Below are 14270 nucleotides of genomic sequence, written 5' to 3'. Positions count from 1 at the left end.
GGCACATTCAACACCATTCCTGCAAAAGTCCGGCCCCTTTTGTGCAGAATCAACAGACTGGTCCTAAGATTCTCACGGAAATTCAAGGGCCTGAGAAAAGGTAAAACGCACTTCCGGGCTGTGGCTGCCCCTGCAGACCTGTCCCACTCATGTGTGTGGTTCTCGCACGCCAGCAGGTGTTAGATCCGTGGAACAGGACCGAAGGCCAGTGCTAAGCCCGCGTGTCCATGGGTAACTGATTTTCAGCAGAAGGTGAAAGGCCATTCAGATGGGAGAAAGCACAGCCTTTCCAGCACATACGCTGTACCGGAGCAGCCCTATAGCCACATGCAGGGAGCTAAAGCAGGGCCCTTTTCTCCTCACCATACATAGATGAACTGGAACCAGGTCAGATACCTACATTTAAGAACCAAATCAACCAAAGGCGTAAAACACACAGGTGAAGATCTTCAAGACCGTCCTTGGGTAGGCAAAGCCCTTTTGGATGTGACACCGAAAGCTCATACAGTCAAAAAAAAAAAAGACAAATTGAACTTCACAGAAACGAAAAAATAGTTGTGTGTGGATGATACCGTCAAGAAAACTAAAATAGAACTTACACAATGAGAGAAAATGTTTGTAAATCATGTCTGATAAAGGACTTGGACCCATAATACATAAGGAACTTGTACAACTCAAGATTCAAAAGCCCAGTGACACTGTCCTTTAAAAATTGGACAGAAACCCTGGTTAGACATATCTCCAAAGAAGATACACCAGCGGCGGGTAAGTACAGGAGACTGTGGGTGCTCAGTGCCATTAGCTGTCAGAGAAATGCGCATCAAAACCCCAGGGAGGTAACCCTGAAGCGCCCACAAGGATGACTGTCATGAAAAAGATAAACCCATACCGTTGTTGGGGAGGATGTGGAGGAATGAGAACCCAGTCGCTGCTGGTGAGCACGCAGCTGGCGAACGGCTGTGGAGAACGCCTGGCGGCTGGTCGACGGGCTCGCTGTGGAGCTGCCCTGCGCGCGAGCACTACGCTGGGTCTGGCTCCTTACAGCCCCATGGAGTGTGGCCCAGCAGGCCCCTCTGTCCATGGGATTTCCCAGGCAAGAGCACTGGGTTGCCATTTCCTTCTCTAGGGGATCTTCCCAGCCCAGGGAGTGAACCTGCCTCTCATGCATTGCAGGCAGATTCTTCAGTGCTGAGCCACCAGGGAAGCTCCGTGGAGCTGCCCTCAGTTCAGTTCAGTTCAGTCGCTCAGTCGTATCCGGCTCTTTGCAATCCCATGAATCACAGCACGCCAGGCCTCCCTGTCCATCACCAACTCCTGGAGTTCACTCAAACTCATATCCATTGAGTCAGTGATGCCATCCAGCCATCTCATCCTCTGTCGTCCCCTTCTCCTCCTGCGCTCAATCTTTCCCAGCATCAGAGTCTTTCCAGTGAGTCAACTCTTCACACGAGATGGCCAAAGTATTGGAGTTTCAGCTTCAGCATCAGTCCTTCCAATGAGTATTCAGGGTTGATTTCTTTTAGGATGGACTGGTTGGATCTCCTTGCAGTCCAAGGGACTCTCAAGAGTCTTCTCCAACACCACAGTTCAAAAGCATCAATTCTTTGGCACTCAGCTTTCTTCACAGTCCAACTCTCACAACCATACATGACCACTGGAAAAACCATAGCCTTGACTAGATGGACCTTTGTTGGCAAAGTAATGTCTCTGCTTTTGAATATGCTATCTAGGTTGGTCGTAACTTTCCTTCCAAGGAGTAAGCATCTTTTAATTTCATGGCTGCAGTCACCATCTGCAGTGATTCCAGGGGAAATGAACACTTGATCCCCACACAGAAAAGGGTGCACCCGCGTTCACTGAAGCACTGTTCTCAACAGCCGAGAGGTGGGAACAGCCCAATGTCCGTGTGCTATTAACAGATACAGAAATGCAGTGTGTCCATGTCCATTGGGCAACAAAGAAGGAAGTACTAACTCATGTAACATAGGTGAGTTGACATCACAAATTTATCCATGGAACTGCAGGATGATGGCAGAGTCCTGACACTAAAATACAAAGATAGACACCAGCCTGGATTTAATTGTCACTTTAAGTCAATAGTAGATTAGAAGTTGCCAGTTGACAGTAGATTGAACAGGACTGTGCCTGATAAATGCTCCGTATGCAGAGGCTCTGTTTAGAAGGAGCTTTTGTGAGCACCATGCAGTGCCCGGCAGAGCTGCAGCTAGACCTCCGAAAGTCTGCTGTTAACACCCACGAGAGACTGAAGCTTCAGACCCTCACCGTCACTCGCGGTCAGGCCTGGCATAAATGCACCCGCCAAGGTTGCGCAGCGAGTCTGCTGTGCTTCTGAACTTGTGCTGGGCTCTTCTTGCCAAAGTTGAGAAAACCTATGTATAAGAATCCCCCTTATCTCTGTCTCAGTTTGTCTAGAAGCCCACACTTTTGTCGTAACACTCACCTCCCTGTTTCTTCTGCAGAAGAACAAAGCTGAAGTTACTGAAATGTGATAAATTATGATGGCAATCTGTCTAATCTGGGTGACGCCACCATTGACCAGCTCACGTGCCTGTTAATTACCTTGAGATTTTGGTAGCTTTGTGATGACCTTACTTAGATGCGGGGACATGGATAAAGCTGCCTCAGAAGCGCCTTTTAATTTTCTCCTTCTTTGTGATCTTTTGATAGTGGATAGAGGCTTTCATTAAAGACCAGAGAACATTAGAACCGTTTCATTCCTTTCGGGTAAGATACGTTTCATCTGATCATTTCAAAATATTTATAGAGAATTCAGAAATGCTGTCCTGCAGATAACACTTGGGTGAATTTAGAAGTTGACATTGTACTGAGTGCAGAGAATCTTGAAGCCTCCGACTTAGCCCTGGATAAGCCACCATTGTCTTCTTCATTCAGTTACTTGTGTCTGACCCTGCGGCCCCAGGGACTGCAGCACGCCAGGCCTCCCTGTCCTTCCCTGTCTCCCGGAGTTTGCCCAAGTTCACGGCTATTGAGTCAGTGACACCGTCCAGCCACCGCCTCCTCTGTCGCCCCCTTCTCCTGCCCTCAGTCTTTCCCAGCATCAGGGTCTTTTTCCGATGAGCTGGCTCTTCCCATCAGGGGCCAAAGTACTGGAGCTGCAGCTTCATCATCAGTCCTTCCAATGAATATTCAGGGTTGATTTCCTTTAGGATGGACTGGTTTGATCTCCTTGCTGTCCAAGGGACTCTCAAGGGTCTTCTCCAGCACCACAGTTCAAAAGCATCAATTCTTCGGCGCTCAGCCTTCTTTAGATAAAGAAGGATGGACCACCCCTCTTCCAGCAGCCACATGCATTTCTTGTTTGTTTCCTGTGGTCACACCTGGGAGGAAGATGTGTCTCCTCTCTCTCTCCCCATGAACCCCGAAATAGTCTTATTAATAGGAATACATGATGTTTATGTTCTTAAAAAGTCAGGGTGGTCTTATTACAGATTCTGGCCTTTCCCTTCGTCCACCCCTGTTGACTCTTGTGTAAAGACTGGCCTTCCGAGAGCTGCTCTCTGGCCTGGGGCCTGCTCACGTGTTGCAGCAGCACACGGGGCCTGCCAGGACGGCCCCACCGTGCTCACCGCAGCTGCGGAGCCGGCGTGGCGCTCGGGTGGGACTCCTGATCCTGCCTAAGTGACGGCCAGCGGTCTCTGTCGTTGACTTTTGTTATTATTTTAGAGGGGGGAGGGGGTGAAAGAAATGCCCAGAGGCTCAGATTGTGTTTGGTTCACCAAACTGTTAAATGTCAAAATCACTCGACTGATAATACATCTTTTGTCTCTTTTAGGAGCTAATTTTGTTACTCGAAAAATTAGCCGCTCAGTAGCTAAGATTCACCTTGGACAACTGGAATGTTTCAGTTTGGGGAATCTGGATGCCAAACGAGATTGGGGCCACGCCAAGGACTATGTGGAGGTAGGAACCGATGCATTCTGGTTTCTAAGTATCTGCGTCTGCGTGTCCGAGTGCCAGGCTTCCTGGGAGGGCTGCCTGGAGGGGGCAGTGCGTCAGCCGTGCTCGTGCAGCTATGTCTCAGCTCACACTGTGTCCCCTGCTGGCCCATGGTCAGCGGTGCGTGAGGCCGTTCTGCACAGTCTGGAAGGGAGAGTCCCTCACAGGCGTTGTTTTAATTATTGAAAACAAGGATGCCGGCCAGTAGGCTGGACGGTGGACAGAAAATGCATGGTGTTCTTTCCTTTCTGGAGGGTCTTCCGCGCGCCTCCTCCCTCACCCCACCCAGGACGCAAGTGATGACCTGCGAGACGACCTGCTGGTGAACAGAACTAGTGTTCAGACCTCCCAGAAACACTGCTGGTCCTGGTGTCACCACCGGTTGGCGTGAGCGCGCCCTTCACTGGCGTGGCCACGCTCGCTCGCTCCTGAGTGCTGTCCTCAGAGAGCCTGGTGTCTGCTGCTTCAGACCCTGCTTACCCCCAGACCTGGGCAGCCCGTGACTCCCACCCGTGAATTCTGCCCACTAAAGAAGGAACGCAAGAGAGGTGTGAGCAGGGATGCTGTTGCAGAGCAGCAGGTGGTGTTTGAGGGGATCCAGGCGTCAGTCTCGGGATTTACGTGCACGTTAAGGTCCGGTTTGGGTTACATACGTTATTTAATGTACACGTAAATAGCATGGTTTTTCTGTGAACAAATTGTTACCTTTTGCCTCGCTGGGATGAGCATGCTTGCTGATGCCTGGAGTTTCCGTGATGAGACGTGAAGCAGCGTGTTGGTGACGGGGTGTTTGGCCCGGAGCCCGCGGTGCCTGTTTAGGTATTCACCGATTTCCTGTGCTCAGGACTGTTTCTGTCCCCAGCGATGCCTCTGGGGAACCGGATCTGGCTTCCTTGTTCATTGGTGTGGTTCAGAAAGAAACTTGACCATTTAGAAAAGAAAGCAAACACGAGTTCACTTGCCAACACAGAGGTCAGCTCCGCTGTGTTACCGCTTTTGTGTGTGACAGAAACGTTGCGTGCTTGAACACCTAAATTGTGATTTGTGTTATGGCCCCCAAATTCCGATTTAATACTTTGCTCAGCAGTGAAACATTTAGGTCGTTTGCATGTGTTCTTCCAAGCTGTAAACACAGTGAAGCTTTTTGTGATGGTGGCCCTTGGGTATATTTTAAGAACCTTGCATTAAAAAAGTACAGACGTCCACACTTTTAAAAACTATGAGACAGTGGGCGAAAGGTGATGTAAAAGAACCTGAAGCTTTGTTTTGTCTACATATATGGCCTCACCTTCTTAAGACTACGAGGCAAGTTTTGTAAAAATAATAATTTTTTCAATACTGTCATTTTGGCATATAACCCTCTAGCTCTCTGCAAATACCTACAGCTACTTAGAAGGCTCTGAAGGTATCCATCTTTATCCAAAGTCTTGTTCTGCAGTTTTGGAACCAGATAGATCAAATTTCATTCTATTTTAAGTTTTTGCACTGGGATGCAAAAGAAGTTTGTGTTGGAACTCAGAAATAGATCTTGATAATGCAATAAACAGTATATCAGAATGTTAGTAATACTTATTTTTGGTTATGTTTATTTTCTTCTGTAGACTTCTGTATTTTCCATGTATTGAAACAAGTACATATAAACTTTTTCAATCAGGGGGAAAAATAAATGGCATTTGGAAAACACGCCAGAAAAATCCAACAAAAATGCATGAGACCATTCAGTAAATACAGAAGTAATGAAAACCCCTCTGGGAGCTCAGTGGGTCTGCGTTGGGACCATGGGGTCGTTTCATCCCAAAATGCCAAGCGCACCTCGGCTCTGGGGGTCATGCAGATCTTGGCACAAAGGACCCCTGTCTGTGTTCGTGTAACAGGGAAGTATTTCAGAAACATCTTGGCTCAAAGACTTCAAAAGTTCTTCCCAAATGATGTCATTTTTCAGATTCCTTGACGAGACGTGTCAGTCCAGCAACCCCAGGTGCTAAACTGCCCGGGAGAGTAAGGCGTGAGAGCAGGAGGGCCTGGCTCCTCAGGACAGTGCGGTGTTTTTGGATTGCAGAGATGCACGCTCAGAGCCAGTCATCCCTGCGGGTCCGCGGCCTAGTCTGCGCCCCGACACGCGTGGGCTTTGCGTGTTTCGGGTTCCTGGGGCTCTGTCAGTAACACATAGCGCTGCTCTAAGAATGACTTTCTCATTTGCAGGTTCTGAAAGAGACTGACATTTCATGGTTTCCAAAAAAGGGCCATCATTAAATAAAAATTCAGAACTTTTATCCCCATTTTAAGAAATAGGACCATCCTTTGCAATTCTAACTATTTTAAAATGAGGCTACTTCACAGACTTATGAGTCAAGGTAGGTGTGGCCAAAATTAAAATCAACAAGCCTAAGAATGATAAAACAGAAGTCTTGTTTGATTAACTCACATCTAGATCCCGGCACTGTAATCAGTCTTAGAGCTGAGAAGCCTCAGCCAGCACAGATCAAACGAGTCACAATAGCATCTCGTTCACACACGCTTTAATTATAGAATCCCTCTCATTTGTACATAAACATGTCGATAAGTCTCTAGGTTAAGCAGCTTATACTTTTATCTGTGGATGGATTTCAGAGAAGAGGAGCAGAGAGCATTTGCCAGACTGGGTGTGATGATCCCGCCTGGGTTAATGGGTTTGCCTCAGTCTCAACAAGGTTCATGCACCAATTATTGATCTTTGAGAAGGACGTAATAGCAGTCACCTTCACATGCTGTACATCCATGATGGGAATCTCTCTGTCTTGTAAACGTCTTCCCGACAATTAATACAAAGCCATTTCCTGTTGCTGATTCAGACCCGCTAACTTCTGCTTCACAGTCTTGTTTCTGAGATCAAGATGATTGAAACATTAGTTGAGTGGATAAGAGGTGTTTCAACTTGAAATGGAGAATATAAATTCTCTATTAAACTATGTTGTACTTTAGAGTAAACAAGTCGTGTGCAGTTACACCTTTTTTCATTATTTTATTGGGAACATTGTTAAAGATGCAGAATTGTTGAATGGATTTTACTATGAACGGCCACATATATCCATCACCCAGGTTCTGTAAACATGCGTGTCTTTTGGGATGAGGTCAGCTGACAGTTCAAACTGTAAAATACTTTAATCTTCTTAGTTATGTAGATGCCCTCAGCACAGCCTGTTCTCAGGCCTGGCTCCCCATGTGCACGCCGGAGCCGCACCTCGAATTCATGAAAGCACGAGGGCTGTGCTCGCAGGCGACGGAGACCCAGCAGAGCGGAGGCCTCTGGCGGGACGGGAGCCCAGCAGCCAACCTGGAGGAGCTGCCTGCTCTCCCCGGGCCCCTCGCCCCGCGTGCAGGCTGCTGCAGGCGTTTCCACCCTGCGCTCCTTCACACAGATCTCGGAGGGGATGCCGCGTGAGCACCCTGAGACTGTTTAAGGGGAACTGGCTCATGGCAGCATCTCTTCTTTGTGTTCCGGAGAGGAGTTGATTTCTTGCCAGGGTTGAGTCTCTGAGAGTCGGTGGTCTCTGAACCGGGTCGCTAGCCAGGCCATACCCGGCAGAGATGCTGAAGGTCACCATAGCCAGATCTCCTTGGCCAGGTCTTGATTGGTCGGGGGTGACACCCCAGGAGTGGCCATGGTCCCCACGCCCCATAGCCTGTAGGTCCTGTTTACGTCATCGTGTTGACAGATGAAGCTTCTAGGATGGGTTGGGTTACTCCTTAAGTTTTCATCCACAGGTAAGTCCCAGCATGGAGATTAGAGACATTGCAAGATCAGATTTTCAGTTGTATTGTACAAAGGTAGAATGGAATGTCTGACCTTGCATCGGACGAGCAGTTCTTGGCAAAGGGGTACGTGTGTGTGCGTGTGCACGTGTGCACGTGTGCATGGAGAGGAGGAAAGCGCAGGCTCAGCAGATGCCACACCGTGCAGACGCTCCGCACCTGCTCAGGGACGGAATTACCCGCCCTCCACAGCAGCCTGGGCCCCGCCCTCCGCCCCACGCAGCGTTGGCACAGCTTGGGTCACCAGGTGACCCGCGTCCCCAAGAGAGTCAGGGGTCTGTTCCTGAAGATGACCGTGTGAATGCTGAGGCTCACTCGCTCTTATTTCAAGGGTCTGATGAGGGTCCCTGGGTGGCTGCCCCACCTCTCTTACCCCCTGGCCACGGACACTGTCCCGTGTCTGCTCCTTCCCTTCCCGTCTGTCCCTGCTGGGACCCGCTTCCTGTCTGCTTCCGCCTGTGATGAGAACTGGCTATTTAATTGCAATGACAAGACTCTTGTGCGATGCGGGTGTGATTGCCGCTCGTAAAGGCTGACGTCACCTGCACTTAGAGAGGACTGTACAGGAGGCAGCAGTGCCGGGCACACTTGTTGTGCAGAAATAAAATGGCTGACGCTTTGACTCGCTGGTTAAATAGTTTCAGGACAATGTATTGCCTTTGTTCCGAGTTCTTGAACCCTTATTGTGGTTCAAGTGTCTGCAGGAGCCATCATCCCCTTGAAACCAGATTTCCAAAAGGTTTTACATGTGGCCTTTCAAAGTGCCTCCAGAGGCCATGGTTGTATCCTGCTCACAAATTCGCGGTGCCCAAGGGGGTGAGCCGGGGGGACTGAGTCAAGACCCCCTCTCATTTTAGCAAAGAAAATCATGGATGGGGCTTCCACGAAGCCCGGATAATTCACAAGCGAAGTTTTACAGAAGCAGAATTACCTGAAGGCAAGATCGAGAAACTGTCTGTGGAACGGTCGGTGCTGCTGGCAAAGCCTCACGCAGATGTTTCTAGTGAAGGACCTACAGAAAGACACAGAAGTGCTGTGTGGCATCGCTTCCCCCACCTCCTCTGAGCCTTGCACGATGCCTGAGGTCACTTTTGCTGCACTTTCTCAAAGGAAATGGTTGAGCCCACCTCATCGTCCATCGCTTCCTGCAGAACCTGAGACCTGACGTCTCGGAGAGTGAAATCCCTCCTCCACAAACACAAGGAGGAGGAGGCCGGCCGCCTGGGCCCGCCCCCCACGCTCTGGGGTCTGTCGCTCTTACTTGTCGTCGTGCCTCACAGGACGCCTGGTGCAGAACAGGTGCCCTGTGAATGCGTGGAAGGAATGGGCCCTCCCTGTCAATTATTTCTTCGTAACGTGTATAAAAATGGATTTATAAAAATATGGGATGTGTTTGATTTCTCTTACTTCTAAAGCACTCTTTCCTGTACTTAGCATCAGACGTTTTCCACAGAACACACTCTTGGCCCATTTAGGTTCCAGCTGTGATGGGTTTGCCTAACCCCAGCCAAACGTGCTCAAGCAGGTTTCTCTCTTACTGCACGCTGGCCACCAAGGGTCTCAGAGCGGTGCCCACATGGTCTCGTTTTGGGTGAGTCTCCCGAGGACCTCTGGTTTCTATCAGTACTATCACTAGACGGGATTCCTATTTTTAAAAGAAGGGTGTCTGAGCAATGGAAAACATAGAATGGTGCATTGGCCCTGATTTATAAGACAGAATTTGAAGATCGCAGAGTTAGTGTAGAAGATCAGCGGCCCGCAGCGTGACTGTAACGCGGGCACTCGCTCCTTAGAGGCCTCTGGGTCTGTGGGGCCCACAGCGTGTCCTCTCAGTTTCCAAGCGCGTCGCTGATGCAGGATTCTTTGATAGAGCAAGATTTCTGTCACAGATTCTGTTGGAAACTTTCTCTCCATTCCAACCCCACCCCCACCCCCCCGCCACACACACACAGATGAGTGCTTACTTTCTGACGATTTGTCTTTGTTTTTCGATATGTGTAAAAGTTGACTTTGTGACTCGTAGGCAGCTCTTTGGCAGAAGCGGCGATAAGAATCTCTGAACTGCAGTGAGAAGGGAGGTCGTCCTGCAGGACCTTGGGTTCTCCGAGTGCGCCTTCCTCTCCTCCTGTGATCAGAACTCGGGCGCTGGAGCGAGGGCCTGTCCCGCTGCTGGCTCCCCTGTGGGCGGGCTGGGGGCCGCCAGGCAGAGCCTGGGAGGTGGGCGCATCCCTGGCCGTGACCGTGGCCTGGCCAGCCTGGGGCCGCGTCCGTGGGCCCCACGCCCCTCCCGGGCAGGGTGCTGCCATGCTGCCGTGGCGGCACAGAGGTCAGGGGCTGGGCCTGGCTGCGGTTCCACTTGCTCTTTCTCATGGTGTCTCCCATGGCTTAAGAATTACTTGCTGACTTTCACTGAATCTTAAATTTCAAGTTTGGAAACAAAAAGTGCTTTCACCGGATTGAAAACAAAATAAAAAGTGCTTTCACCGGATTTTTTTTTTTTTTTTTAAGCCCCGAAGGTTATCCTCTTGTGTTTGTGTGGTGCTTTATCAGTTCCATCTCTGGATCTGATTCTCCTGACAAATGTCAGACCGCGGTTAGGAGAGCAGGCATTATTATGTGCACTTTTCACAGGACAACCCTGGCTTTGAATGGAGACGCCCTGGCCCGCAGGCCTGGCCTGACTGTGACGCCGCGTGGCCTTTTAGGGTGGGCTCTTGGAGCCTTTAGACCTTCTTATGAGATGTAGGGGCTGTGTTTTGCACTGACCCCCGGCGTCGACCCTCCCTGGGAGTCAGGGATGTTTGTGCTGCTGGCTTGGGCCACCCCCCCCTCCCCACGCCCCGCCCCGCCCCGAGAGACCAAGCCCGGGCCCGAAGACCCGGGTCGGAAAGAAGCCGCAGCAGCTGGGCAGAGAGGGGAGGCAGCCTGCGATTCCGAGCCGGGCTGTCCGCTGTGGCTCGTGTCAGTTCAGTGCTTGTTCCGTCCTGTCATCTGGGGAAGGTATCAGCTCCGTACAGGAAATACAGGTTTAACAGAAATCATTTCATTTGATCCTTATCTTCAGAAACTCTGAAGGGAGAAGTTGGAAGAAAGGGCCGAGGTGGCTTGAATTCCATTGCTTGTTGTCAGCGGCAGCTGAAGGCCTCATTGTAGTGAACCGTCCGCAGGCGGCTCCGGAACCGGCGTCAGCGGGCGGTGGGGCGTGAGTCACCTGTAACCTGAGCCCCGCAAGCCCGGGTCCAGCGCAGCTGCCCACAGCTTCCAACCTCGGCAGTCTCCAAGCGGCTCTGTGGCTCAGGAGGGGTCCGGGGGTCTCAGCACACTGACCCCTCCTCCCCCTCCCTCCCCTCTCCACTTACAGTGAAGCGGCAACTCCTGAACCCTCACCTGAGTGTATCTCTGATGGGGTCTCAGTGTCTGGAGGGTGAGGCCCTGGCCTCGTGCCCCTCAGGCCTTGGGGCCCCAGCCCTGGACCCCCTGGGAACCTGTGACCCGCAGGCTCCCACCTTCCGTGAACCCATGACAGTCACGTGGTCTTGTGTTAAACATGAAGGGGGGCGTTTTGCAGCTCCTTTCCCCTCAGTCGTCACTCCTCTCGGCTGGAAGTCCACACTTCTCAGATCCTTGCCCCACCAGTGACCCCAGGGTGGCTGTGGCCCCACCCGCCCCCTGAGTACCCCCACCCCCGGCCTGTGCCCTTGCCCAGAAGAGAAGGCCGCAGAGTTTCAGGTGAGCCCTGGCCTGTGGCCGCCCTGCCCTGCTCTGCCCTGCTGCGGCTCGTGGGGGCAGGGCTTCCCCTCCCAAGACTCTCTCCCAGGAGGGCCTGCCTGGGCCACGTGCCCGCTCGCGGGAGGCCTGGCTCTGACCAGCCTGGGCGGCTCCAAGCTCTCGGCCCGCACCCTGCCGTCCCCGCCGTGCCCCCCCAACCCCGCCCAGACCCGGGTCCAGTGCCTTCCCGGGAGGGCTTCCTGGGGTCCTGACAGTGGGTGAGATGGACAGGCCAGCAACCCGTGTGCAGACTGTGTCTCCTTCAGGCTTGGGACATTGGTCCTTTTTTGCTCTTTTTGTGATCCTTCATGAGTGCCCAGTCTAACACCCTCACCTGTGGTTGGTGTCCAGGCCTTGGCGGCCCCGCCGGACCACTCCGGTCTCTGGTCTGGACCGACGGGGTTGCTTTTCCTTCCTTTGTCCCCCTGCGTCCACTGACTGCTGTCGATGGGAACACCGCACAGAGCTGTGCTTGTCTTATTGACATCGGTCTCCCCGCTAGCTTTCAGTTTTACCGTATCTGCATTTTTGTGTTTGACCTACTGCTGCCTTTCTGGTTTTATAAAGAAAAGTGCCTCCCTCAGCAGAACCATCTGGCTGCGTTTCCGGTCCCCGGCCGCCGTGTGTGCACTCCAGCCAGGCCAGCCCTGCGGTTTCCGAGCACGCTGTCACTCTGGTGGTCTCAGGACTCAACTGGAACACTGGAAAAGTTACACTATGGGCGGCTTTCAAGTCTAAAGTTTCCAAAGTGGAAAAAAATGCATATTGTTGTCATTTTTGACATAGTATTATTATTTTTTTCTGTAACTGAAATATAGTCTTTTAAAAGGAATTACAGCATTCTATTCTTTGAGGAAGAAACCTTGCTTCTAAAGTTTGTTTTAGATATGGAGCTACCAAGTTTGCTTGTCAGCCACCCGAGGTGACTGTGGATGGACTGGACATGCTTATAGAAGTACAGGTTCTCTTAAGTTAGGGTCAGGTAGCAACAGGTTTTTGTTGTTGTTGCTTTTTTTAAAAAATTGTGAGCTAGTTGGCATATAGCACTGTGCCAGTCTCAAATGTGTAGCGTCATGAAGGGGTGGCTCTTGACTGCCCCCGCCCATTGCTGTTGCCTTTATCCTCACTCCTCCCCCTACCTGGCAACCACCAACCCGCGCTCTGTATCTGTCGGTCCCGTTTTTCTTGCTTGCTGTATCTTTTAGCATTTGAGTGAGGGTAGACACTATTTGTCTTTCTCTGTCTGACTTGTTCACGTAGCATAATGCCCTCCACGCCCATCCACGTTGCTGCCAATGGCAAGAGTTCATTCCTTTTTGTGGCTGAAAAATATTCTGGTTTTTGTTTGCACATATATATATATATATACACACAGACACATGAGCTCCTGTGTGGCTCGGTGGTAAAGAATCTGTCTGTGATGCAGGAGACACGTGTTCAACCCCTGGGTTGGGAAGATCCCTTGGAGAAAGGAATGGAGCCCACACCAGTATTCTTGCCTGCAGAATCCCATGGACAGAGGAAGCTGGCAGGCTACATTCCTCAGGGTCACAGAGAGTTGGGCAGGACTTAGCAACTAAACAAGAATAAATATATACATGAACTATAATATATAGAAGCCAGCTTTCTAAAGGGTCATATAGCAACAATACAGACTCAAATTAACAATAAATAGTGACAGTAAGTGTTAGACTGGAGGAGACTCGCCACTCGGTTCCTGTTTCCTGTGCCAGTGGAGAGGGTGACTCTGCTTTCAAAGGCTGGTCTCTTCCGGTGCAGGCAGAGGCCACTGGGCAGTGAGCGTGTTTCCACAGATGCCTGTATCTTTATGTTGTGACAGCCCTGTTTCGAAAACTGCTTTGAGCAAATGTGCACTTGGTTTTCATTTTCTAAAATGCTGCTTTTAATATAAAATCATTGTTTTTAGAAACAAATTAAACTTTTTTTTGGTTTTGTTCATCTGCCCACCCCCATATCACCTGGCAGGCTATGGAGAGAAGACAGCCTGGGCGTCTTTTTCTCTCTTTCTGTAGTTCTTGTCACAGATTTCAGTGCATAAGAGCAGTGTGTAAAGTAATGCCCAGCATGTGGGCAGGACCCAGATTTAATTAGAGTCTTCTCCAGGATTCTTCAAGTGACTTCTTTTTCGTGCTTAGAAACGACCAACACTGGAGGGACAGGGCTGTGACACCCCGACCCTTCCGCCCAGTCTAGGACTTCTCAGATGGTGAAGGACAGGGAGGCCTGGCGTGCTGCAGTCCATGGGGTCACAAAGAGCTGGGCGTGCCTGAGCAACTGAACGACAACAAGGAGGGGTTTGGAGAGGAGGAAAGAAAGCCCGCACCGAGAGCTGGCTGGGCGTGGTGTTTTCCCAGCCTCGCTGACCCGAATGCCACGGCTCGAAGGTACACAGATGTGAAGGGATGCTCATTTTTTATTTCAAGAGAAGGGTGAAAGCTAAAAATGGAGACCAATGCAAGTTAACAAGGAGCAGTGACATCCTTTAGTGGGTGAGTGATGCTGCTAACGTGCGTGTGTGGTACCTTCCTTCGTCAGTTGTAACTCTATCCCCTGGAAAAGGAGCTGGTGAGGCACGAGGCTGTGTTGCCCCCCTGCCTGTGGCTCACTTTCTGGCCAGCTCCACCATCGTTTCAAATGGCGGAAAGAACAGGCACACAGAAATGACAATATAAAGGTTGGGTTTGTTTTTTTCCCCTGCCGTTTTCCCTAAT

The 14270-nt window shown here is 50.8% G+C and overlaps 1 protein-coding gene across 1 annotated transcript in view; it reads left to right on the top strand.

The window, feature by feature from the left end:
- The window catches only part of GMDS (GDP-mannose 4,6-dehydratase), a 412847-nt gene that overhangs the window by 197057 nt on the left and 201520 nt on the right, over window positions 1–14270 (top strand). The window contains exon 7 of the mRNA XM_040249271.1: window positions 3815–3942. Within this exon, the coding sequence (XP_040105205.1) occupies window positions 3815–3942 (128 nt within the window). The remainder of the gene's footprint in view (window positions 1–3814; window positions 3943–14270) is intronic.

The sequence above is a fragment of the Oryx dammah genome, unplaced genomic scaffold (genome assembly GCF_014754425.2).
Source record: "Oryx dammah isolate SB20612 unplaced genomic scaffold, SCBI_Odam_1.1 HiC_scaffold_11, whole genome shotgun sequence".
Classification (NCBI taxonomy): Eukaryota; Metazoa; Chordata; class Mammalia; order Artiodactyla; family Bovidae; genus Oryx; species Oryx dammah.
The sequence above is the reverse complement of the archived record's forward strand: the minus strand, read 5'-3'. Positions and strand labels throughout refer to the sequence as shown.